This window comes from Suillus bovinus, assembly GCF_016758785.1.
Source record: "Suillus bovinus strain UH-Sbo-P2 chromosome Unknown EDB93scaffold_82, whole genome shotgun sequence".
In the NCBI taxonomy this organism is placed as follows: Eukaryota; Fungi; Basidiomycota; class Agaricomycetes; order Boletales; family Suillaceae; genus Suillus; species Suillus bovinus.
Genome location: NW_024542138.1, coordinates 116,198 through 142,327, shown reverse-complemented (window position 1 = coordinate 142,327; position 26,130 = coordinate 116,198). Strand labels below are relative to the sequence as shown.

At 47.8% G+C, this 26,130-nt stretch overlaps 7 protein-coding genes across 7 annotated transcripts; 3 read left to right on the top strand and 4 right to left on the bottom strand.

The window, feature by feature from the left end:
• The first annotated feature begins 67 nt into the window (after positions 1 to 67).
• On the top strand, positions 68 to 2,541 carry EDB93DRAFT_888545 (uncharacterized protein). Its single transcript, XM_041457828.1, has 14 exons — positions 68 to 159; positions 213 to 617; positions 689 to 721; positions 779 to 798; positions 857 to 871; positions 931 to 969; positions 1,037 to 1,065; positions 1,124 to 1,137; positions 1,190 to 1,225; positions 1,400 to 1,459; positions 1,510 to 1,644; positions 1,703 to 1,934; positions 1,996 to 2,050; positions 2,109 to 2,541. The coding sequence occupies exons 2-14, from the start codon at positions 545 to 547 to the stop codon at positions 2,310 to 2,312; spliced, it is 945 nt and encodes a 314-aa protein (XP_041303088.1). The 5' UTR covers positions 68 to 159; positions 213 to 544; the 3' UTR covers positions 2,313 to 2,541.
• Positions 2,542 to 9,807: 7,266 nt separating this feature from the next.
• Positions 9,808 to 11,662, bottom strand: EDB93DRAFT_1331514 (uncharacterized protein; the record flags this gene model as incomplete). Its single annotated transcript, XM_041455209.1, has 3 exons — positions 9,808 to 9,879; positions 9,935 to 10,958; positions 11,012 to 11,662. The coding sequence occupies 2 exons, from the start codon at positions 11,660 to 11,662 to the stop codon at positions 10,161 to 10,163; spliced, it is 1,449 nt and encodes a 482-aa protein (XP_041303087.1). The 3' UTR covers positions 9,808 to 9,879; positions 9,935 to 10,160.
• Positions 11,663 to 12,497: 835 nt separating this feature from the next.
• On the bottom strand, positions 12,498 to 14,617 carry EDB93DRAFT_888444 (uncharacterized protein). Its single transcript, XM_041457827.1, has 3 exons — positions 14,398 to 14,617; positions 13,626 to 14,312; positions 12,498 to 13,571 (listed from the first exon to the last, which is right to left on the bottom strand). Exons 1-3 carry the CDS (start codon positions 14,539 to 14,541, stop codon positions 12,753 to 12,755), a joined length of 1,650 nt encoding a protein of 549 aa, XP_041303086.1. The 5' UTR covers positions 14,542 to 14,617; the 3' UTR covers positions 12,498 to 12,752.
• Positions 14,618 to 16,165: 1,548 nt separating this feature from the next.
• Positions 16,166 to 16,633, bottom strand: EDB93DRAFT_1093360 (CHAT domain-containing protein; the record flags this gene model as incomplete). Its single annotated transcript, XM_041446505.1, has 1 exon — positions 16,166 to 16,633. A coding segment is annotated over one exon (468 nt), but the record flags the coding sequence as incomplete, so codon positions are not given.
• Positions 16,634 to 17,537: 904 nt separating this feature from the next.
• Positions 17,538 to 18,268, bottom strand: EDB93DRAFT_1093409 (glutathione peroxidase; the record flags this gene model as incomplete). The annotated part of the gene is made up of 5 exons (XM_041446510.1): positions 17,538 to 17,651; positions 17,713 to 17,886; positions 17,949 to 18,016; positions 18,070 to 18,092; positions 18,147 to 18,268. 5 exons carry the CDS (start codon positions 18,266 to 18,268, stop codon positions 17,538 to 17,540), a joined length of 501 nt encoding a protein of 166 aa, XP_041303084.1.
• A 1,300-nt stretch (positions 18,269 to 19,568) lies between these two features.
• Positions 19,569 to 21,297, top strand: EDB93DRAFT_1107638 (uncharacterized protein; the record flags this gene model as incomplete). Its single annotated transcript, XM_041447749.1, has 12 exons — positions 19,569 to 19,641; positions 19,704 to 19,736; positions 19,787 to 19,806; positions 19,859 to 19,873; positions 20,019 to 20,047; positions 20,106 to 20,119; positions 20,166 to 20,204; positions 20,384 to 20,443; positions 20,502 to 20,636; positions 20,693 to 20,924; positions 20,966 to 21,038; positions 21,094 to 21,297. 12 exons carry the CDS (start codon positions 19,569 to 19,571, stop codon positions 21,295 to 21,297), a joined length of 927 nt encoding a protein of 308 aa, XP_041303083.1.
• Positions 21,298 to 23,206: 1,909 nt separating this feature from the next.
• On the top strand, positions 23,207 to 25,296 carry EDB93DRAFT_888281 (uncharacterized protein). Its single transcript, XM_041457826.1, has 13 exons — positions 23,207 to 23,428; positions 23,491 to 23,523; positions 23,573 to 23,592; positions 23,645 to 23,659; positions 23,713 to 23,751; positions 23,807 to 23,835; positions 23,894 to 23,907; positions 23,961 to 23,996; positions 24,170 to 24,229; positions 24,288 to 24,422; positions 24,479 to 24,710; positions 24,767 to 24,824; positions 24,880 to 25,296. Exons 1-13 carry the CDS (start codon positions 23,356 to 23,358, stop codon positions 25,081 to 25,083), a joined length of 948 nt encoding a protein of 315 aa, XP_041303082.1. The 5' UTR covers positions 23,207 to 23,355; the 3' UTR covers positions 25,084 to 25,296.
• The last annotated feature ends 834 nt before the right edge of the window (positions 25,297 to 26,130 follow it).

Here is a 26,130-nt window from a genome sequence, read left to right as displayed (position 1 = left end):
AGCAACGGTCAGTTGACGAGCTCCGGTAGAGGTTAACAATCTTTGTTCTACAGATACTTGGCAGGGTCATGATCTGCTATTTGCCATTGTTATACCTGTACCCTTAAAATCAATCATATGACGACTTTACTTACTCGAAGACAGTCGTTCCATTTCAGTGTAGTGATATTTATTCTCTAGTCACTGCTCAATATACTATCCCTCAACATCAGATTAGGCTACAAACTTGGCAGCTGTCTTGTTTTGGGCGATGACCCAAGCCATATTTTTCACCCTTGGCAGAACTAGTGTTGTTCCTGTTGCAATGTCTGTCACGAGGTTGACTTGGGCGCCCAGTGCCGTTGCCAGTGAGTCAAACCTGCGTTAGATCAATAGTCTAAATGGTATCAAAAATGCGCCGACTACTAAACCCCACATCCAACTATACCTAAAGAGCACTTTAGCAGTGTAAGTGCTGGATGATGGTATATCAAGCACAACTGCAATTGCTATCCACCAACTTGAAGTTCCCCTGCTCGCTTACTCTCATCCTTTCTATGATAGTATGACTGTAATCTCAAATGATCCAAGTTGGTGGCCAACCATCAATGCGTATCTTATTTCCAGCTATTTCATAGGTTTGTTCAAAGCCAGCCCCAGTACTATGATGACCGTGATGGCTCAATTAACCCTGGCTGCGATTTTGCAGTTGCCGCCTGTGTTGTGGTAATGTACGATTGGGGTGAGCGATATTAAGCGTGCAAAGACCATTGATACCAGGATGGTACTGTATTTCTAGGACTTACGTTCGGACAAGAGGTAGGTTGACACCCAGGCCATTACAGCAGTAGTTATCTCGCTGACAACAGTTTCATAGGTGGAACTGGTCTGGGTGAGCGGATTCCTACATCAAAAGAATGATGCGCCGGCGAATATACTAATTTGCGACAGAGGCAACGCTGGTCTATGATGACAGTTCTGTATCTCATTGTATGTCGCTTGCATTTTCAACCAAGCGTGGTTAGCAAGCTGTACTGACCCGAACATATCATACTAGGCACGATATGTTGCAATAGAATTCTCTGTGTACGTTTTGAGGTTCAAGCCATTGGCTTTCCGCTCATTGCCCGTCTTTCACAATCAGGATTAATATGTTGAGTATGTCTCCTCGCATCAATTTCGTTTCTTTCATATGATGGGCAGCATACAGGCAGTATTCCAACAATTGTGATAACAGATGCAGTGAGTATTCCACACCGATGCATTGCATTCCTGTCCAGACAACTCAACTACCATGTAGGGGTGAGAGAAATTCTTAAACAACTCGTTGATTCAATACTATAACGAATCCCACAGTTGTGAGTTTGTTGCGAGCCTGTGGTTCCACAACGCTGATAATTAATGCTGCTGGATTTATCAGGCCTTATCATCGACGACGCACTTAATTGGATGAGTGACGTTGTAGAAATAATACTGGGCAGTGAGCTATACACCTCCGTGATATTGACTTGATTGAAACATCACTGCAAGTCATCATCATCGTTCGATTGCATGCCATGTATCAGCAATCCAGAAAGGTGTTGATATTTCTCGTTGTCATCTTTCTGGCCATCAGAATCGCCAACGTGGTGATGGTAGCAATAATAACGATGCACATCTCAGCGGGTAAGCTTTAGTTATGTATGAGATCTTGAAGTGCATCAAACTCACTGACAAGTACTAGAGGAATACGTTTTATCTGGCACTTACGAGTGCAAGATTAGCTATACGGGAGATTCCGTATTTCTGGGTTTCATGACTTGGATACTTGATACCATATGGGAGGTCCTTGCCCTGTGTCTCGCGATCTGGATTGCTGTGAAGCACTTCCGTGAACTGCGAAGACACTCAGCGGGAGGAATTATCGGGGACTGTTTCACGGTGTTAATGCAAACTCACATTGGTTACTTTGCAAGGTGAGCCCATAATTTGAATGTGGTTCGTTCTCTTATTCTGCTGAAATTTTGCACGCGCTAGTTTTGTAGCTGTCTCTTGCTTTCAACTCATTTTATTCTCTCCGACTGTCGCAGCGGTATGCCAATCTGTCGCTGACCTCTATGTGCCCATGATTCATCAATTTTCTACTATAGGACGCATTCTCCCTGGACACTCAAATTTACATCGGTTTCTCTCAAATCTTCGACATAATGCAGCTATCTGTGCTGGGACCACGCCTCATCCTTAGCGTTCGAGAATATCATGCGAAACTCGTGGCGGACTCCGATACAGCAACTGCTATGAGTTCAATGGCTTTCCAAGAACACGTTCATATGGAAACTAGCAGTGACGTGTAGTACGAGAGATGCTCGATGTGATTTTCAATCTTCGGAGAGCCTGTAGGGAGTGGTGTTCGTTTTTATCTATTCCAAGTTTTGTCGTGCTGCTTGATTAAGTTACTTGACGTTGCAAAATGTATCTGAAAAGATATAGCTCTGGACAATGTTCCTACTAGTGCTCCATTAACCGTGTTCGAATTAGGATGACGAGAGTGAATAGGAAGATACTAGCGAGCACAGACAGTCCGACTCGAAGCTAATAATTTTCAACTGTCATTAGAACGAAATGGATGGTGCGGGGTGAGCAACAAACAAACTAGCAAGAATGATTGGAAAAATTTGCTCGAATTCTCGAGGTCAAAGGACTCGCACAAATACACTCGGTCGTTGCTGGTGTGAGCGTATACTTACATATCACTGAGTGCATGAATAAACCTTGCTCACGTTCAAGGAGATATGCCTACACAGTGCAGTATTTATTTGGAAAGTTCGTTCCACGTTCGTAAATACATACTGAGTGTCAGCAGCATCATTTCTTGTTGTGGTACCAAGTCAGCGAGCGCTTCGGAGAGATGGTAGAGAGATGCTCGGGGTAACCCTGCGAAATGAATGCAAGAACGTTGTACTATAGAGATGTGCTGAGTCAGATTGTGAGCATCCTTGTGAATGTCGCATTGAAAACTCGACGTTAGGTTGATGAGAGCGATGACACGGTCAGGATGGCCAGTCGGACACTGATATGAAGAAAGTGTAAGTTCTCTACGGCATTGATCAGGTCAGAAATACTCTTACCTGTTTGGTGTTGACTATTCCTACTACATATAAGAATGGACTACAGAGTTAAGAGAAACTGAAGGCATGTAGGCTAGCATTGTTTACATCAAGCAACGCACCGTCCTGGGTTATGAGGTCGTACAGAGTTAGTTAAGCTCGACAGGTTGTGTGCATTGAAATAAATGACGAGGAAAGTTGAGGATATGCTGAGTGCGGCGAAATGAGTTGGTAGGTAAAACGCCTCTTAGTCCCACACTAAGTGGCACCCCGAATCAGGACCCCAGACACCACACCAGGACATCGTGCCCAACGGTGCCTACGTCGCCCAACGGCGTCACCAATCGAACCTATTTCTCCTCAAAACCCCTCAAAAAACCCAAAAAACAACTTCTGGATACTAACTTTTTAGCATATGGCGCCCAGTAAAGCGCCAGAGAAAAAGGGCCAACCGGCTACCTTAACTAATACAACCATTCACAACACCACTACCCCAAGGAATCAGATGTCGCAAGAGGATATCGAGGCATTACCAGGAGCTGTGACAGGTCTGGAATTGGCAGAGAAGTATCTAACTAGGGTCCTCCTTGGCCAGGCTGACGAACCCCTCTCCCCACTTCATCTGGCGGGAGTCCTTTTTCAAGTCACCCAAATGGCCAAACCTATCCCGCTCGCCGTCACCAATGCCATCCGGGCTGTGGCTTTCATTCTCAAACAGCACGCTGCCTCAGAAATTGCAGAAGTGGTCGCAAAAATCACAGCCGAACAACTCGCGGATTCTCTTTCGGCCAACATCGTCAATAACGTCATAGCAGCAATTGCCCCCCAAGTAGCGTCCATACACACCACCGCAGAGGCCCTAAAGACAACATTTGACCACTCGAAGCAACTTCACGACACCATGGAACGGGAGAAAGAGGAAGAAAGGAATGATCTCAAAACAGCAGCTGAACGCATCGAGGACGCAGTGGACACTCTCTATGAGTCCATTGAGGACTGTAACAACTCCTACAAGCTTCTCACACCATCCCTCGAATTCACCCAGGACCATCTCAACAACCTCGCGACTCAACTATCCCAGCCCCTTCCCACTATCATGCAGCCAACAGCACCCATCCCAGCCCTCCCCACCTACAGTTCAGTAGCGGCTGCCAATATTCCCCCCTCCATCGACCAAGCAGTAGCTAGAGCGTCCATTCGCGCCAAACAAATCCTGCTCGACCCAACATCAGGACACTCCCTCTTCCCCGCAGACACCACCAATGCCTTTATCGCCAAACGACTTTCCGACATCCTCCTTGACATTCGCAGCGAGGGAACTCCCACAGGAACAGTCCGTGCAGTTCAGCGTCTCCGCAATGGAGGCCTGATAGTGGAACTCGACAATGAGAACTTGGCGGGCTGGCTTAAGGGCCCTACAGGCCGTATACTGCTCGAATCCCACTTAGACTCGACAGCATGCATTCGGGACAGGACCTTCTCCATCGTGATACAATTTCTGCTGATCACTTACGAGATCGAACGTGACGACTTCCCTCGTCACATTGAAGCTGAGAACCATCTCCCTCCCAACTCGATAGCATCCATCCGATGGATTAAGCCTCCCCAGCGTCGCACAAGAGAGCAACGCACTGCCTTCGCACTCCTTCAGGTCAAGGATGTTGAAACTGCTAACAACATCCTCAAGGAGGGCATCTGTATTGATGCCCATCGTTATGCCGTCAACAAGGACCATAAGGAACCCCTCCGTTGCGCCAAATGCCAAAAGTTCGGACACATGGCTCGCAACTGCTCCTCCCCCCACGATATCTGCGGCACCTGCAGCGGCCGTCATAGGACCGCACAATGCAACGCGTTCCGAACTGAATGCTGCGTGAGTTGCAAGAGCCAAAGTCACCACCAGTTGGAGTCGCAAATGTCTGGAGTTCATCCGTCGCTGCAAAACTCTGGATGAACAATATCCAGAGAACAAACTCCCCTTCTTCCCTACCAGCTCCTCCTGGCTCCTGTCCACTACCCCTCCTAGGCCATCAAACACACCACCCTCTCGCTCTGTATCCCCCCGCAATGCGAAATCCAGCTCCCCACCACCCGCAGATGATACAATCCAGCCCTTGCCCAACCTGCAAACCACTCTCCCCTTCAAACACGTCAACCCTCCACAAATGCCTGAGCCCGCCTCGTCCTCCTCAATTATCTCGACCTCTCCGGTTACTCCAACTCCCATCACCACTCAGACACCATCAACCCCCTCAACGTCTTCGCCTCCTTCCGCCATCGCCTCCACATCACCATCCACCCCATCATCGGCATCATTGACATCCCCCTCTCCCTCTTTGACGTCTACCTATGCGACTCCTACCGCCAGCCCCAACTCTCCCCTCCTTGATGTCTGAACAACCTATCCCCACCCCGAATTGTCTTAATATATGGCAGCAGAACCTGAACACGTCACTAGCGGCTCAGGAATCACTAATGAACAGCCGGGATATCACTAACTACGACCTTTTAATTATTCAGGAACCATATATCAATTATCTTCGCAACACCCGCGCCAGCCACCGCTGGCATGTACTATACCCCACTAACCATCTCACACACCCACAGGAAAAATCACGTGCAATCACCTTTGTCAACACATCGCTCGACACAACACATGGCGGCAGATCCCGTTCCCATCATCTGATGTGGTAATTGTGCAAATGACCGGGGAATTCGGTGTATGCACCATTTTGAACATTTACAACGACTGTACCCACCAAAACACCCTAATTGCCCTGGAGGCCTTTCTTGGCCAGAATATTGCCCTACTCCGACCAAAGGCGGACAACCAAATGCTCTGGCTTGGCGATTTCAATCGCCACCACCCCATGTGGGAAGATATTCGTAATCGCCATCTATTTAATTATCGTTTCTCTCAACCCCTTATTGACCTGATCGCTGATTATGGTATGCTACAGTTACTTCCGTGCGGCATCCCCACCCTCCAAGCCAATGCCACTGGCAATTGGACTCGCCCTGACAACGTCCTCGGCACTGAAGGCACTCTCGATGCCGTCATCACCTGCAATACCGAGCCAGCAAAACGGGGCCCTAAAACGGATCACCTCCCTATTTTATTAACACTCAAACTTGCAGTCGCTCGTCAGGATGACGTCCCTCGTCCCAATTGGTGCGAGGTCGATTGGGAAGCATTTAGAGAAGCCCTCAGCGCCACGCTCGCATCCACCCCTCCACTACCGCTCGCCTCGGAGGCGGAATTCCAGCAAATGGCCAGAATCGTCACACGAGCCATCACGTCCACCGCTGAAGCCTGCGTCCCATTGGCCAAACCCTGCCCACACTCCAAGCGGTGGTGGACCCGTACCCTCTCCGACTTGCGCAAGCAAGTCGCGAAACTCAGTCGCAAGTCCCACCAGATGCGTGGCCTTCAAGACCATCCATGCCACCGGGAATACAAGGCCCTCAAAAACTGTTATGCTGATGAAATTGCCGCCACCAAGAAACAGCACTGGGAGGAGTGGTTAGAGGATATCGAGGGTAACGATCTTTGGACCGCTAACCGCTACGTTTCCGCTACCCCGAGCGATGGGGGGAAATCGCGCATACCCTCCCTTATCGCCAAGAGACCAGACAGCACCAATTTCGAGGCTACCACTAACGCCGAAAAGAGTGCTGTCATCGCCGAAGCCTTCTTCCCTCCTCCTCCTCTTACTGATTCAATCCCTACTGACTTCATTTACCCTGACCCCGTAGCCCCCCACTCTCCCATCTCACACGACCAGATAACTCGCGCCATCTCGAAACTCAGCGGGTATAAGGCCCCGGGGCCTGATGGCATCCGCAATATTGTATTCAAGAACTGTTCTGACATACTGACTCCATACCTAGTTCATCTTTTTAATGCCGTCTTCACTTACAACACATATTATGCCCCTTGGAAGACATTCACAACGGTTGTACTTCGGAAACCCAGCAAACCGAATTACACGGTCCCTAAAGCCTATCGTCCCATCGCCCTCCTTAACACCACATGCAAGCTCCTTACTGCCGTGGTTGCCGAACAGCTGACGTACTTATTAGAACACCATCACCTTCTGCCAAACACCCATTTCGGTGGCCGACCAGGAAGATCCACTACCGACTCTCTTCACCTTCTGGAACACACCATCAAAAATGCGTGGCGTTCTCATAAAGTTGCCTCGGTGCTATTCTTAGACATCGAGGGGGCCTTCCCGAATGCGGTCACCAAACGGCTGTTACACAACATGCGGAATCGACGCTTGCCCTCAGCATTGGTCGACTTCACGGAGCAGGTCCTCACGGACCGCAAGACGCAGCTACACTTCGACGGGTACACTTCAGACTGGATCGACATCAATAATGGTATAGGACAGGGCGATCCCCTTTCAATGATTTTATATATTATATATAGTGCTGATCTTGTAGACATCGCGAAACCCCGACATGGACGCGCGTCCCTTACCGAACTAACCCTTGCTTTTGTAGACGACACGGCCCTAGTAGCCATAGGTAAGGATTTCCACGAGACTCACTGCGTCCTCAAGGACATGCTCGAACGACGGAATGGGGCCTTCGACTGGTCACGAGACCACAACTCAAAATTCGAGACTAACAAATTCGCACTGATTGATTTCTCCATGAACAGACAAAGAGAGCGCCCTGTGTTGCATCTCCGAGGCGCCGTTATTTGTCCTTCTCCCACTCATCGTTTCTTAGGTGTCATTCTCGATCAGGAGTTAAGATGGAAAGCTCAGGTTGACAACGCGCTGGCCAAGGGATTAGCTTATGTTCTACAGCTTCGACGACTTTCCACCATGTCTAAAGGCATCCCACTTCGTCTCATGAGGCAGCTTTACCAAGCCACCGCCGTCCCCAAGATGCTATACGCGGCTGACCTTTGGTTTACACCAGCATATTGTGAAGGCACTAGCACCCTGCAGCGAGGATCCCTAGGAGTGGCCAAAAAACTCACCTCTATCCAGCGCATCGCTGCCATTGCCATGACCGGGGCTATGCGCAGCACTGCTACTGACGTGCTCGAAGTACATGCTAATCTCCTGCCGATGGCCCTATTGCTCCAGAACACGTGCCATCGGGCTATCATCCGAATGTCCGCACACCCTGATACTCATCCTCTCTACACTGCAGTCAGAACCGCCGCTAGTCGTTATGTTTCGTCCCATCGCTCCTCCCTCCATCGTCTCACCCGATTTTACCAAATCAACCCCTCCGACATTGAAACCCTCATCCCAGCTCGTTGTGCACCCACCTCCAATCTCTATGATACGCACATTGCTGCCTCCCGCGAAGACGCTATCAACGAACATCACGACCTACCAGACGACATTCAAGTTTTCAGCGACGGCTCCGGACATGATGGCCATATAGGCGCCGCAGCCATTCTATTCCGTGCAGGCAAAACCCCACGCACTCTGCGCTATTACCTAGGCAAGAACGAAGATCACACTGTATTTGAAGCTGAAATGGTCGGCCTGACCCTAGCCGCCAAACTGATCGCCACTGAACGAGATCTCACGTTCCCTATCTCCATCTCCGTCGACAACCAGGCAGCCATCTTATCCGGTGAGAGCTTTTACTCTAATCCAGGTTCATATCTAGCAATGAAATTTCAGAATCTCCTACGAAAGATCAAACGCGCAAACCCAGGTCTCAAACTAACGCTCCGCTGGGTCCCAGGACATGAGGGGGTACACGGGAATGAGGAGGCAGACAAAGCAGCGAAAGTAGCGGCTGAGGGAAGGAACCGCAATAGCCCTCGTGAGCTTCTCCCCAAATACCTTCGTAACAATACACTGCCGCTCAGCCTCTCAGCTATCAAGCAAGCCTATCGAGAACGCACGCACGCCAAGTGGGCCGACCTATGGTCCACCTCCCCCCGCTTCCAACATATCCAACATATAGACCCCTCTGCCATCAAACGCTCATTTCTCAAGCTCACCTCGTCATTCTCTAAACGTCTCACCGGTCTCATCATTGGCCTACGCACCCGTCACCTACCACTCAACCAACACCTGTTCCTGACTCACGAAAACTGACTCTCCCGATTGTCCTCATTGCCCATATATTGATGAAACTGTCCCTCACTATCTATTTGAATGCCCGCATTATCTCGCAGCTCGTCAAGTCATGTCCCAGGCCCTGGGACGGAAGTCCACCTCGTTATCGCACATCCTAACCGACCCAGAAGCCATTGTCATCCTTGTCCGATATGTTAACCAAACTCGTCGATTAAAATCCACGCTAGGTGAAATCTCGCTACCTAAAACCTGACCTTTCTGACGCACCCTAATATCCAGCTACTACTCTACTGTCACTTGACTCCCTCCATAATATCATATCCTCCCCTAATCTCAACCCTAACAGCTCGCCTACACGAGATCTTCGGTCTCACCTTGGGGATTCAGCCAGCAAGACGCGGATATAGGACTCCCCGACACCTTGGACCACCTGTCTCTCAGTCCATCTAGGAAGCGCACCCCAGCTTCTATGTCTCCTCGATTCTTATATCCACCTTACTCTTACTGCACACTCCAACTGATCTCTGTTTGGCTCGCGAAAGCGACCGAGCATGCGTTATACGTTTACCGATAGCCTCTACACAAGCAATCTTACTTATAGTCATCCCATAGTGTACCACATCGCCCATCTAAAACGGCCGGTGGGAACGGCGGACTGGTGGGGTACGCCTTACACCAGGGCATTTGGGGATGTAACGAAGGGACGGAGCATGGGGCTCCCTGACTAGACAGTACTGTCCTACATAGAGTATATCTCTCAATGGACAAAAAATTGGATCAAAAAAAAAAAAAAAAAAAAAAAACAATACCTCATCACTGTGGCTGGCTTCGGGACTGTTGTTCTCTTCTGCGTGGTTTTTGACTGTTGCCTCCTTCCGCGCCGGCATCATTCCCAGCTCCAACATCGTCTCTAAGATCCGCTCCTCCTGGGTGTGTTCGATGACGTGCATACGCCAGAAGTGGGATACAATCTATCTTCATAAGTAATACCAATATTGTGCCAAGCTGATATATGATTACGACGAGCTCTGCTCTAGACTTCGATGACCGTGAGCCTGCTGGATTGCCATATAAAATAAGAACCTTGACTTTCCTCAATTGCGTTGAGCAAATAAATCCTATCCTTGTCGAGCCACATGCCCTTCAAGTCGCAAACATTGATCTTCCTATCCAACACGACCTCGATGTAAGGCAAGGATGTTGTAATTTCGAAGCTCTCTTCTTCGGTGGCGCTCTCCGCCAAGTGACTCGTTTTTATCGTAGACGGCTCTTTTACCACACGCCCAAGACCCTCCCTGTTTGTCACAGCCATTGGGCTGAAGTCCATCAGACGTAATTCGTGCTTTACACGACGCTCGTCTGGCGTAGTCACCCTGATAGCCTGCAAAACTCGATTTCCACAAACGTGGACTTTGCATTGCTGGCGATACCAGAAAATACGAGTATTCAAAGGGCCCCAACATTCCCATGGTTTCGGCATTGTCGCTGCAACTTCGTCGAGGTCGAAGAAAATCCTAGTAGAGATGATGAAAATCACAGTAGCAGTATCATAAGATGCAGTGAGGCATAGTAGTTGATGTGTAGGGTCTGATGTGTACGTCACTGTTTGTAGTTGGGCTTGCATCTGCATCTGCTCGGTATGATCTATCGGAAGAAGGCATTGTATGTCCGACAATGGGAATGGCAATCGGAAACACGCCAGCAAACGTGGCGTCTGGGACATATCTTCGATTGAATAGACCGCCAGATCGCCACCAACGACAACGAGCAACCTATCATTTCCAAGGAAACAAAAATCAACCTGGACGTCGGGTGGGAAGGATAGGAAGCTCTGAATTCAAAATTAATCATCAAGTCTTTGGACTACTTCAGATAAAGCCTCACCTTCGATGTCATCGAATCTTTCCAATCCCAAATATGCAGGTGCCAGTCTTGCGTGCAACGAGTCATACCAGGTACAGAAAACGAGCAATACTGCAAGGCTATATGCCTCCCACAACACTCGAGCTTCGTAGACATTGCACTGAACCTACCGGACGGCACCAGAAGCAGTCTCCGTCCAGCAGCTTGTGGGTGAATACCACCACCATCTAGGGCTCCAAGGTTAATATTGAAGATCCAAGTGAGAGGATCATTCTCGTAAGGAACATGACACGCGACGGCGATCAGGTTTTGCGCTGGGTCCATCAACACATCCATAATTGAGTGGGGTACCGAGGACAATGTTGCTGAAGACCAGGAGCGCTTGATTTTTCTTTGCGAGGGCTTTGGTAATATTGGAATTATCATGGCCAGGTCACTACGAAAATTCCACGAGTAAAAATGCCTGTCGATAACGCGCCTTTTGTTTGTCAGAGAGTTGTCTTGTATGGTGATTGTTTTGAAAGAGTGCATGTTAAGCTTGAACCATGCGTGGGCCCTGTCCTTTAAGGTCTGTAGACAGTTAGAAGTAGGAGTGTGGTTGTTCATGTTAGGGACAGGGAGCAACCGTTGGCCACTAAGTTCGACGATGTACTGAAGCTCGGAGGAGGACATGTACGTCTGATGAAGGGCCTTACATACCTGCAAGAGCATTATCAGTAGAAGCCCTCTAGGACGATGATCACATCGACACGACCATAGATCGCTATTGTGACTCACAGATGTGCAACGAAGAATATCAGTTCTTCAGCAAGAGACAGTAACCCTGCTTTGGGCTTCATTTCGTCATCTACTTTCTTGAGATGGTACGGTAGACGAGACCCTGAGTCGAGCATTGCATATGGGTGGGTGAGATGTGACGATGATATAGGCTGATCACGACTAAAACTTGAAATGTCTGTGTTGTGAGAAGTTGATTGTATTACCACCCTAATCTGAAGGAGACATGATATGACACGTAGACTCCTAATCAGTCTGACCATACGTCATGGTGAGAATGCATTGTGAAGCGAGGAGTTCGAAATTTGGTAGATGCCGATGATGTATCAGCAGCCTGGCTTGGAAAGTTGGACGATCAAAGCTTCGGCGAGGAAGGAAATATTCTCGTTGTCCTTTTCGTGGATTGCAGATGGATCTCATTTTGTATTCAATCTCGGAAAGACCCTCCATAGCAACTTGCAGAGAAGGTTTCTTCAATTTCGGACGTGGTGATCCTTAAGTTGGAAAAGAAAATCAAGTCGCGAGAATGTCTTGAGAACTTGCTGGTGTTGTTGTCGTTGAGAGGGCCACCGTAAAGTCTGTTGAGAGATTCTCAACTGTATCTTGATGAGCAGCGAGCAATAAAAAGGTCGTGCAGAATTCATGGTTAAAACTTAAGCTTAACCCTGAGCGAGAGATGATATGAACGGAAGTACCTCCGGCACGACTGGCACCTATGAAATTTCAAACTCCTCACTACACTCGAGTATCCAGGCTGGTCACGACCATATAAACGTACACTTGTAATCAGATCTAAATCCGACACGTCACGCTCGGTCCGAAGCTACACATGTAAACAGAAATCGCGTTTTGCTTCGCACCTTTTCGATCTAGATGGGCAGAGATCAGCCTCTAGACATATATTATTCCGGTTGGTTCTAAATCTCGTTTCCGCAGTGCATTGTGCCAAGCTGATATGACTACCAGATGACAGACGAGTTCTGCTCTAAATGTTGATGACCTCAAGCCTGCTAGACTGCCATGTAAGATACGAAGTGTAAGCGGTGACATGATGATCCCAATTTGAGCCGAGCAAATAGATCCTATCCTTGTCGAGCCATATGCCCTGTAACTCGTGAACACCGATCTTCCTGTCCGATACGACCTCGACGTAAGGCAGGGATGTCGTAATTCTGAAGTTGTCTTCCGTGGTGCTCTCCATGAAGGGACTCATTTCTATCGTAGATGGCTCCTTTACCACGCACCCAAGACCCTGCCTGTTTGTCACAGCCATTGGGCTGAAGTCCATCAGACGTACTTTGTACTCCACAGGATTCGTGTTTGGCTTGTCGACCATGATAGCCTGCAAAACTCGATTTCCACTAACGTGGACTTGGCATTGATACCGATACCAGAAAATACGAGTATTCAAAGGGCCCCAACATCTCCATGGTTTCGGCATTGTCGCTGCAACTTCGTCAAGCTCGAAGAAAATCGTGGTAGAGATGATGAAGACCACAGTGGCAGTATTATAGGACGCATTGAGGCATAATAGTTGATGTGTAGGGTCTGAGGTGTGCGTCACTGTTTGTGGTTGGGCTTGCATCTGCATCTGTTCGATATGATCCATCGGAAGGATGCATTGTATGTCCGACAATGGGAATGGCAGTCGGAAACACGCCAGAAATTGTGGCCTCTGGGACACATCTTCGATTGAATAGACCGCCAGATCGCCACCGACGACAACGAGCAACCTATCGTTTCCGACAAAACAAAAATCAATATTGTTTTCAGATGGGTAGACTGCTATGTCGCCGAGGACGCTCTGAATTCAAGATTAACCATCAAGGTCTTTGAACTATCTTAGATCAAACCCTACCCTCGATGTCGTCGAGTTTTGCCAATCCCAAATCTGCAGCTTCCACTCTTTCCTATCGCGACTCCTTCCATAATCAGGTGTCATGCAGAAGGAACGCTGCAAAGCGATATGTCTCCCCCAACATTTGAGCTTCGTGGACGTTTCAACAAAAATGGACGGCTCCGAAAGAAGCAGTGTCGGTCCAGCAGCTTGAGGGTGAACGCCATCACCATCCAGAGTTTTAAGGTCAATATAGACTGCTCCACCGAAAGGATCATTCTCGTGAGCGGCATAATACACAATGGCGATCAGGTTTTGTGCTGGGTCCATCAACACATCCATGGTGATTGAGTTAGGTCCCGAACGCAATGTCCCTGGAGACCAGGAGCGTTCTACTGTTCTTTGCGATGGCTTTGGTAGTATTGGAATTATCGTGGCCACGTCATTATTTTCATCCCACGAGTAGATATGCCCATCAGCGATGAACTTTTTCTTACTGTACGAGATTTCTTGTAAGGTGATTGTTTTGAAAGAGTACATGTCAAATTTGAACCATGCGTGGGCCCTGTCCCTCAGTGTCTGTAGACAGCTAGAAGCAGAAGTGTTGTTGTTTGTGTTGGGGACAGGGAGCAACCGTTGGCCACTAAGTTCGACGATGTACTGAAGCTCGGAGGAGGACATGTACGTCTGATGAAGGGCCTTACATACCTGCAAGAGCATCATCCGATTCAGTTGAAGTCCATTTAGGACGAGGATCACATCAACACGATCACAGATCAATATTGTAACTCACAGATGTACAACGAAGAATATCTCGACAAGGAAGAAAACTGAGAATGTAAGACCTCAGTTCTTCAGCAAGAGATAGTAACCCCGCTTCGGTCTTCAATTCGTAGTCTACTTTCTGGACAAGGCAAGGTGGACGAGACTCGAGCATTGCATAAGGGTAAGAGGTCGTAATGAAATATTGACTTGAGTGACTGATCAATCACCGCTAAGCGCTACGTTTATGTTGAAGATCCTGAAAAAGGCAAGCGACAACATTCGACGAACCTAATATTCCCGGCCCTTTCCGATTGTCGTTCTTCCTCAGTACCCACCTGACGGAGTCTGCAATGCAACTGGTGCGGCGACCAGCCTTCTGAGTCTTCAAAGACCTCATGCAGGTCGGCACAATCTCGCACATTCTCGTCACGTCGAATGGTCCGCACGCCCCAAACCTAGGTGTTCCCGGATTGGACAGAGCTCCTGCTGTCGTACTGTCTTCACTTGAGTCATAATACTTTGGAGGTAGCCTTGGACAAGAAGTGCATGGTCTGCGCGACTCTCATCAACGTGATATACTCAAGATACCACATTCTGGTCCATTCGGCAGCTCCCGTAAGATATTGAGCTCGCTCTCAATTGCATACTTGATAGCCCTCCGAGCACCGACATCTTTCCAGAGCGTCTGGAAAAACTACGGACCCTCCATCACGCGTGGACCTTGTTTGAATGGAAGAAAGAGGTTCGGGTACCCATGTCTGGTTTATACCACACATGCGAGATTGTAGGAGGCGTATTTGCGAAGACAATCGGAAGACACTCACAGCCTACACGCTTCACGAAAATCCATCTCTTCCTGGATGTCATCTTCGTCGGAAGACATAGGTATCTCAACGAGATTCTTCGCCGTTCATCCATCGCAAGATCTTATCGCTCTTATCCAATCTCGCGACTTGTGGTAGTCTTTCCGTTACTATCCGGCAGCATGCAAGTGTTGGACTTCAATGTAAGCAAAACCAAGCGGCATATCTTCCCTCTGCAACTGGATTTCAAAGCGACTCTTGATATCATTGATTACCCTACGACCATTTCGTCGGACTGCCTTTTCCCAGACCCTGTTGAGACAAACTTGAAGGTGTTTCGGGCGTGATGATCGATGAGCAAAGATTGATTGGTTTGAAAGTAAGCTGTCGCTGTGCTGCAGAATGGGTGATCCATACTAATTGTCTCATTTTTCAGAGTCCCTCGTTTACTGACGGCGATATAAATGTTTTCGTGTTTTTTTTTACTGCTGTTGAACGGAACGTTGTACATTGTGCTATTTCACAAGATAAGTTTTATTCATATATAAAGATTACCAGGAAAGACTGTACAATATGGAATGATCCATGCAGTCGAATGTCTGGTCAGCGGTGAAAGCATCTGTGGAACGCGAGTGGGACTCTCCTGCGAACAGCGATTCTGGCAGTGCGCGCAATGTTGCGATGGATTTGGCTGGACTACTGTTCCATTAGATGTGCAGATCGTCGTGCTGATAAAATCGTCTTAATCATCAGACATTCGGACGACGAGCCGGATGATTCTATACGACCTGTCCGTAGGAGGAGAATGATCCAAAGCATTTGCTTAACGGTGCAGAGGTAACTCAGATTGATTCAACGGGACGATGTGTGTGGCTCTAGTACAGTACAGAATGACAAAGTATCGTGCAGAAATAAGTAAGCAACAAGAAAGCGAGGGAATGAAAACAACTAGAGATGCAGTTGATGGAATAATATAGCGAATCGAGCCTTTAACTAGATACCTATGTGAACAAATACAATCTGCTGTTCTAATGGAATCTTCTTGCGCAAAGATTTCACGGCCTTGCGCAGCGCTACCGCAACGCGTGTGCAGTCCAATCTCCCTGAATCATCAACGAGGTTGCGGTAAAAAGTAGACACGACCTGGCACGCAACCTCATCCTCAACAGACCACATAGAACCAATCACACTGCGAAATCCGCAGAATTGCATGGCCGCAGCAAGATGGATAGACTCATCGGGACTCTCCTCGTCGCCCACGGTAGTGTGACAGGCCGATAAGAATGAAAACTGCGGGTTCTGCCAGTTGGACCGGATGATGTCCTTGATCATCAATGGCCCGTCGCGCATGGCGAAGGAAGATTCGAACGGTTGTGTCCGGTTCGGCGTTCCATGACAGGCGAGATGCAGCCACTGATTATGATTGAGTGCATCGAGTGCACCCTCAATTGTTGCTTTGCCGTCTTTGAGGGATGTGAAGGACGCGACGGGCGCAACATGCTGAGCCACGGCAGCTAGCTCGGGAGCGACACACTTGAGTTCCTTTCCTTTTAGCGGGCTGCCTTGACCGATGGCAACAAAATGTTGCGAGGACGCATCTCGAGGAACCTGCTGTCTTGCACGAATGAGATTCGCCAAAATCCCCTAGCCGTCAACGTCAGGCTTACAACGGCATATGAAAATCCTTGACATTCTCTTCATAATAGATGACCTGTCACGAAGCGGATTTCAAGGATTCTCATGACCATCTAGATGACAACCTCAGGACTCAGGTGCTACTCCGCTCCTACCCCGTGGTCCCCTACTACTGTCCGATTTACTCGCCTCCCTGCAGTTCTGCCGTCTATCCCCCGCGACCAACGGGACGCGTATCCAATAAGAGCTGCATTCTATCAAAGTGAAAATGGGCGATGATGCCAAGATATCATCATCAAGTGCCTAGGCCTGGGTCCATGCAGCTGCAGTTGTTCGTAACAAATTTAGTCTCCCCAAGTTAAGATATATGTGGAGACATGAGACCGGCCTTCTCTGCCAGTCATTTTGCCCGTTAACTTGAGAAGGAACGCCAGGACACGAAGTGTGGCATAATCTCAATCTATCCGGGAACGAATGGTATAATGTATGACATAGATGAAACTGAGCCTGGTGCTTCCTTGCTTCGGTGCAGGGTAAAGGATCTCGAGGACACCAGGAAAGGATTTCGATTCTTGAAACACAGCCCCTTCGAGGATATTTGAAAATATCAATGACGAGCTTTTTTTAGCATTCGATTACAGAATATGCCTCTTACACAAAGCGAACATATGTACCCGTCCCGAAACATCGCGGTACTACGACCCAAATACATGCGGTGCATTCAACGGTATCACTCAGCAAGAAGCTTCTCCACTGTAGCATCAATCGCCTGAGGAGTAGTTGTCGATGCCCAGCGGTTTACGACTTTCCCATTCTTATCAATCAAGAACTTCTCGAAGTTCCACTGCGATTGGTAAGTTGCATTAGCTGCATGCACATCGGCGATCCAGCCCCACACAACGAACCTTGATTCTGGAGAGGCCCATGAGGCCAGGCTTCTCATTCTTGAGCCATCGATAAACAAGGTTCGTGTTGTCACCGTTTACGTCAGACTTCTTCATAAGAGGAAAGTTGACGCCGTGGTTGAGCTCGCAGAAAGATGCAATGGCGGCATCGTCACCTGGCTCTTGGCCGCCAAACTATTGGACAGTATTGAGCTCTATATCGTGGTAAAACAATGACTGGGGAAGTGCAGACCCACTTGATTGCATGGGAAGCCTAGAATGACGAAGTCACGTTCCTTGTACTTGTCGTACAAAGTCTGGAGGCCTAGGTATCCTCTATTAGAGGCATATTTGAACTTCGAGAAGTATGGACTGCACCTTTGTATTGGGGAGTGAAACCACTGGAGATTGCGAAGAGTGAATCGCTCGCAGGTCTACCATAGTTACCGACTTACCACTTCGATGCAACATTGACAATCAAGACAACCTTCCCTTTGAGGTGTTCAAAGTCATACGTTTGCCCATTAGGCAACTCTGTTTTCAGATCATAGAAAGTGTTTTCAGAGGAAGAGGACATTGTTCGACGTGAAAGTGAAGGGAGTAGTTGGAGACGTGAGGGTGCAATGACGCACCGGAATGGCTGAAACGGCCGGCAAGTCCCACTGATTTCACAGTGTGTGCTGTGGCAATGATATCCTAGAGACCTGATGCTGGAATATTGCGTAATCAAGCGTGATTTGTTCAGCGTTGAAAGAGTGAGACTTGTGGATGGTATTGCAACCTTCATCGACATCGACCGGGACAAAATGAACCGTGGGCGCTTGGTGTAATTGACACGTGTTTCTCTTATCTTTCGTCACTGTTTCATGCCGTGAAGTCATTATTTCTAGTGTGCTGCGTTAAATTTACGTCAGCCACCAACTCTACAGACTCAAGTCCCCAGAGGCAGGAAGCAAGGCAGAAACGTCGCTGACGTCCATTTTGGAACAATGGGCATCAATTTGCCATCAACTAATAATGAGCGTCAGAACAAAAGCAGGGCTTCCTGTGGTGTGTAGTCTCCCATGGCTCTAAATTGTCTACAGCATCACCTGTTCCTGCACAACCTGTACATTCCGAGATCTACTCGCAGTGCATTCTCCGATCTTGATCGTCAGTCGGAGTTCTGACACGTTTGTGTTGTCTCTGGCGTCGTTATACTAGCTGATTCATGCGAACTATAGACAATGTTCCAATCCACGTTCCCACCGGGCTACCATACAAAAGCGTGAGTCGACGGAAGTTCCGAGGGAAAGCTGAGAGGGTGTGCATGAAGCGACAGATGGCCCACGAGGTATCAGTGGGCAGGGTAGGATGCGATGCTTCGTGCGAATCTCCCCTATTTCTTGACGAGCTGACGCAATATTGTACATCTATGGAGTGACCCTAGATGTGGTATTATGCTCCCCGTGCCTGTGCTGGCGAGCCAAAAGGAGTCGAGATGACAATCTTTTCGATGGTCACAAGATGATCAGTACGCATCAAACTGATGAACTAGTCCTTGTTTGCATTGATGGACTAATGCGCGTGTAGCAAAAAGATCTCGATCACAAAACTGTGACAAGACCACGAACAGTTCTTGATGCTAGTCGATTTTTTGCGGTGTTCGAGTGTTTCTGTCGTGCAAATGCATCACGACCAACATCTACTACGAGCCACTGGATTGATTCACCTTGTTTTCATGCCAGGATATCTACTTCGGTCAATTAAAACAAGAACGGTCATCATCCCTCGGTATTGTGTTGGTGATCTAAACGCTGGGTGGTGGTATAACTAGCACGAATGCCATTGTAACGTCAACCAATTTTGCCTCTCACTCACTCACATTCTCTCCCAATATGACCATAGTCTCAAATGATCCCTCTTGGTGGCCGGTCATTGATGCAGATCGTTTTTCTAGCTATTTTATACGTTCGTGGAGAGCAGTCGAATATTAAAACTGACACAATCTAACCTTGGCTACGTTTTCGCAGTTGCCGCCTTTGTTGGAGTGACGTATGACTGGGGTGAGCGTGATAATATTATGGGACTGCTGATATCTTACAAGAATCTTCAGCCCTTACATTTGGACAAGAGGTAAGTCGATGCTATGACTGAAGCGGCCATCTCGCTAACAATGTTCTTATAGGTTGAATTGGTCTGGGTGAGTACAGTCTCATGTCAAGGGAACACATGAAAATACACTCGATTACAGAGGCAACGTTGGTCTCTGATGTCATTTTTGTATCTTGGTGTATGTGTCTTATTTGCCGTAATTGTCATGCTGTACTGACTCGAAAGTATCCCAGGCACGCTACCTTGGAATCTTTTATGCTGCGTATGTTCGGAAGGCTAAACAGTCGATGTCGTGCTGATCGTCTATCTCTCATACTCAGCCTGAACATGCTTAGTATGTCTTCTCATTATTCACTGTCCTTTCTTCTTCTGACCAACAGCATACAGTCAGTCTTCCGACCATCTTGCTGACAGATACAGTGAGTCTTCTGTACACATGCTACTATTCTCCTCCGATTAATCGCGGTGCCCTGTAGCAGTGGGTGTATTGGTTTACTAACTTGCTGGTTCGCTAATGATCGCCACGCTATACTGCCACAGATGTGAGTTTGTTTGGAGTGTGTGCTACCCGAGGCTGGTCATTGACTGCATTCATCAGGTCGGATTACGTACCTCGTACATTATTGGATCAATGTTTTGGTATTTGCGATGCTGTGGGGTGAGGTCGGCATTTGCGAGACCTCATTGATACTGACTTGGCTGAAACATGCTGCAAGTCATCATCATCACTCGGTTGCATGCCATGTATCAAGGATCCAGAAAGATCCTGATATTTCTTATAGTCACCTTCCTCGCTGACAACATTTTCGACGTAGTGGTCGTCATAATGGCAACGATGCATGTGTCAGGGGGTACGCTTCATTGTGGATGAAAACAAACGTGCATGGGGCTCATTGATGAACACCAGAGGAATATATTCTCTCCGGCACTTATATGTGCCAGATTAACTATCCGGAAGATGTCGTACTTCTGGTTTCCATTGCTTGGATACTCGCAACTGTGTGGGAGGTCCTCGCACTATGTCTCGCAGTCTGGATTGCTGTAAAACACTTCCGTGAGCTGCGACGTTATTCGGCAGGAGGCATTATCGGGGACTGTTTCTCGGTGTTGATCAAAACTCACATGGCATACTTTGCGAGGTAAGCTCACATTGTGATCGTGGTTCCCTTTTTCGCTGAAGGATCGGACGTGGTAGCTTTGTTGCTGTTTCTTGCCTCTCCCTCGCTATCAATTTATCTCCAACAATCTCAGCGGTATGTCCATATTTTCCTTACCTCAGCATGCGACCATCATTCATCATCTCTATAGGACGAAAATTCCCTAGAATCTCAGACCCTTAGTGGCTTGGTTCAGATTTCGACAGTCGTGCAGATGTTTGTGCTGGGACCAAGGCTGATCCTTGGCGTTCGAGAATACCACGCCAAGCTCGTGGCCAACTCCGACGCAGCATCTCCTATGACCTCTATCGCTTTCCAGGAGCGCGTGCATGTATCGACTAACAGTAGCGTGTGACACATGAGAGGTCAATAGTTGTCTGGTGCTCTGCAGGAAGCAGTAAAATTCGTGTTTTGTCTCCATTCCAACCCTCGTTACATTACCTATGTTAATTATTTGGTTTCATACGAAGATTCCGATGAGACACTAGTGGGCCTGGGCAATATTTTTGTCGTAGTATTTATTCACCAGTAATGTGCTATAGGTGCTGACATGGATAACCTTACTGTACTAGGAGTGTACTGAACAAGGTCGAGAGTGAGAGATGCTCATAGGCGATGCTGCCGGAACGCTAGGGCGCACGTTCCAGTTCCAATTGGCTCTTACTTCTCGTCCCTGGAGACAACTCGCGGCTTGCCTCTTGTTGTACCCGAAACGCTATGGGGCTGCAAACGAGTTGTAGTGTGCCGCGTTGATAGTTCATTTCCTCGTTGTTGCAGTACAGGAGACTCGGGCACTCCAGCGAAATTCTGCGTCTTGGCAACATCAGGCTCAGACTCTGGCTCGAAATCATCTTGACTTGGAAGCACGGTGCTTGTAGATAATGTGCTGTGCACTGCGTGCACTTGGCTCAATGTGCCCACTGGATTGGGTCTTAAAATTTATATCCAAGGTCTACATGACGGCAATCGTAATCAGTTCAGAGTAGGCTCAGATTACGAAGTTTGAGTGACTTAGAATTTCCAACGGGTCCAGGGTGCACGACGGAAGCGAGACATTGCAGTTCAATAGCACCTAGAAACCGTGCAGTGTAAATGTGCGCTAAACAAATTGGACGCGTTTGAGGGTGGCTGGCCATCGGCGTGATGATACTGACAGCTTGGATTGAACGCGTTGAAGAGACGGACATTCAGGTTGACTCGGAGTAGTTTGAAGGTGACAGTGGACAAAGTCCTATTGTTATCTTGAAAATGACATACTATGGAGAGGCTATTGTAGGGAGGTTGGGATCATGTTTACTGTAGCCTGCCATAGCTTGTGGTAGTCGAGTGTGGTGTAGTGGGCACGCTATTCACGCGCGGTGGCAATATGGCAAGTCCCGCGCCATCACACGAAAAGTGTTTTACAGAGTCAATGGAAATTATATTGACATCAACCGCACAGTGGCGCCGAGTCGCCGCCGATAGTGTGCATCAGTAGTTGTATGACACAGTGAGTTATTCTCTCGACTCCTTCGAAGTTCAAACTTTATGTGCCAACAGAATGTTGCCGCCTTCAGCCATTATGCACCCAATATGATTATTTTCTCTCATGTTCTCTCTCAGCGCTCTCTTGATGTAGGGTTGATGTTGTATTTTCATCATACAAATTACATACATCAATCACAGAACCTCAACCAGGATGTCTCTCGTGAAACCTGATGCCTTTCACCATGACACCAGCTCCACGATAGAAATCAAATCTGCTTCGAAGTTCGCTCACCATCCCTACCATCCTGATGATACGTCAGTCGATAGCCGGATTTCCGAAGCAAAGCTGGGAGGGTGCCCAGGAAGCGATAGGATCAGATGAGACATCGAATATGTGCTCACAGGTAGGTGTCAGTAGCCACCGGGTAGGATGTGATGCTTCGTGTGGATCGAGTCCGGGTCCCTACTGACTTGTCTGATCCAGGGTTGCTGATGTAATGTGCATGAGTGTGACCTTGCATGAACTATCATCATGATCATCTGCTCCCCGGGCCTGTGCTGGCGAGCCGAAGAGAGTGGAGATGACATTCTTTTCGATAGTCTCACGATGATCGGTATGCATTAGACCGATGAAGCAGTCCTTGGTTGCATTGATGGACTGATGCGCGTGTAGCGAAAACATCTCGATAACAACATTGGAAATTAGATGAAAAGACCAGTGTTTCTTTCGTGCAGATGTATAATGATCAACATTTGTTACGAGCCACTGGATTGATTTACCTTGTTTTCATGCCAGGATATCTACTTCGGTCAATTAAAACAAGAACGGTCATCATCCCTCGGTATTGTGTTGGTGATCTAAGCGCTGGGTGGTGGTATAACTAGCACGAATGCCATTGTAACGTCAACCAATTTTGCCTCTCACTCACTCACATTCTCTCCCAATATGACCATAGTCTCAAATGATCCCTCTTTGTGGCCGGTCATTGATGCATATCGGTTTTTTAGCTATTGTGTAGGTTCGTAGAGAGCAGTCAAATATTAAAAATGACACAATCTAACCTTAGCTGCGTTTTCACAGTTGCCGCCTTTGTTGCAGTGACGTATGACTGGGGTGAGCGTGATAATATTAAGGTACTGCTGATATCTTACAAGTATTTCAGCCCTTACATTTGGACAAGAGGTATGTCGATGCTATGACCGAAGCGGCCATCTCGCTGACAATGGTCTTATAGGTCGAATTGGTCTGGGCGAGTAGAGTCTCATGTCAAGGGAACACACATAAAAATACACTCGATTACAGAGGCAACGTTGGTCTCTGATGACATTTTTGTATCTCGCTGTATGTATCTTGTTTGTCGTAATTGTCATGCTGTAGTGACTTGAAAGTATCCTAGGCGCGCTACCTCGGAATCTTCTATGCTGCGTATGTTCGGAAGCCTAAACAGTCGATGTCGTGCTGATCGTCTATCTCTTATACGCAGCCTGACCGTGCTTAGTATGTCTTCTCATTATTCACTGTCCTTTCTTCTTCTGACCAACAGCATACAGGCACTCTTCCGACCATCTTGGTGACAGATACAGTGAGTCTTCTGTACACATGCTACTATTCTCCTCCGATTAATCGCGGTGCCCTGTAGCAGTGGGTGTATTTGTTTACTAACTTGCTGGTCCGCTAACGACTGTCACGCCATACTGCCAGATGTGAGTCTGTCTGCATTGTGTACTACCCGAGGCTGGTCATTGACTACATTTATCAGGTTGGATTACGTACGTCGTACGGAGTTGGATCAATGTTTTGGTATTTGCGATGCTGTGGGGTGAGCTCGGCATTTGCGAGACCTCATTGATACTGACTTGGCTGAAACATGCTGCAAGTCATCATCATCACTCGGTTGCATGCCATGTATCAAGGATCCAGAAAGATCCTGATATTTCTTATAGTCACCTTCCTCGCTGACAACATTTTCGACGTAGTGGTCTCCATAATGATAATGATGCATGTGTCAGGGGGTACGCTTCATTGTGGATGAAAACAAACGCGCATGGGGCTCATCGATGAATACCAGAGGAATATATTCTCTCCGGCACTTATATGTGCCAGATCAACTATCCGGAAGATGACGTACTTCTGGTTTCCATTACTTGGATACTCGCAACTGTGTGGGAGGTCCTCGCACTATGTCTCGCAGTCTGGATTGCTGTAAAACACTTCCGTGAGCTGCGACGTCATTCGGCAGGAGGCATTATCGGGGACTGTTTCTCGGTGTTGATCAAAACTCACATGGCCTACTTTGCGAGGTATGCTCGTATTGTGATCATGATTCCCTTTTTCGCTGAAGGATCGGACGTGGTAGCTTTGTTGCTGTTTCTTGCTTCCAGCTCATTGCTGATTTATCTCCATCACTTCTAACGGTATGTCAATCTTTCCTTTACCTCAGCATGCGACCATCATTCATCATTTCTATAGGACGAAAATTCCCTAGAATCTCAGACCCTTAGTGGCTTGGCCCAGATTTCGACAGTCGTGCAGGCGTTTGTGCTTGGACCACGGCTGATCCTTGGCGTTCGAGAATACCACGCTAAGCTCGTGGCCAACTCCGACGCAGCATCTGCTATGACCTCAATCGCTTTCCGGGAGCAGGTGCATGTATCGACTAGCAGTAGTGTGTGACACACGAGAGGTCAATAGTTGTCTGCTGCTCTGTAGGAAGCAGGGAAGTTTGTGTCACGGTTTTCTCTCCATTCCGAGCCTCGTAACAGTATTTATGTATCATCGTTAAAGTATTTGGTGTAGATTTCGATGAGACATGTATAGTGGGTCTAGGCAATATTTTCATCGTAGTATTTATTCGAATCATTTTAGTCTTTGAAAACGTGATTCGCATGAGAAGTCCTAGTCATTTATTAAATAAGCCGGCTCCAGCACTTGTACCAATATAAATGAAATTTAAATATTGAAGATATGCACGAAGCCACAGGCTGATGTATTCCAACAATGCTACTTAGCAGCCTGAGGGGGTGAAGGTCATATACATTTCCACCACTGACCATCCAGCTATGGGCTATTGATATCAAGCATGCAGGACAACGATATCTCATAATTGGTAGGATATGATACACTGTACTGGATCGAGTCACATACGAAGTACTTGCACTGGTGTCGGTATTCGTGATAAATTTGCAGATTTGTGTTGGTGGCCTGAGGTATAATTTGCCTGCAAGAAATTCTAGAGCGACCGCCGTGTTCATCACAACCACCTAACCTGGAGCGCCAAAATGTTTGCTAGTCTGTCAGGTCCATCAGCTCTCTAAGCCATGCGTGGAAAAAGGTGCACAACCGACAGTAAAATGGGAAGTCCTTCCAGTCTTTGCCCATGTTCAGGAGTACGAGATCGAGAAAGAGCATAGACCATTTTACTACAGAACACAATAATTTGGTGGCCCAGGCGATGCGGAAAGTGGCACGCATCTCGGGACGCCGTTCCGATCAAGGAGTCTTGATGCGTGCTTTTGACTGCAAGGCCCTTTGAGAGAAGATGTCCACGTCGATGACTAGAATAACAGAAAATACGCTGGAGAGAACGTCCAAAACCATGATTTGTGATTCCAAGGATGCCACAATAAGGTCTATACTGGCCGCTGTGCCTCGGAACGATGGATTGACATGTACGATGGTAATCTTAATGAACAGCGGAACTTCGGACAAAAATACGTGATT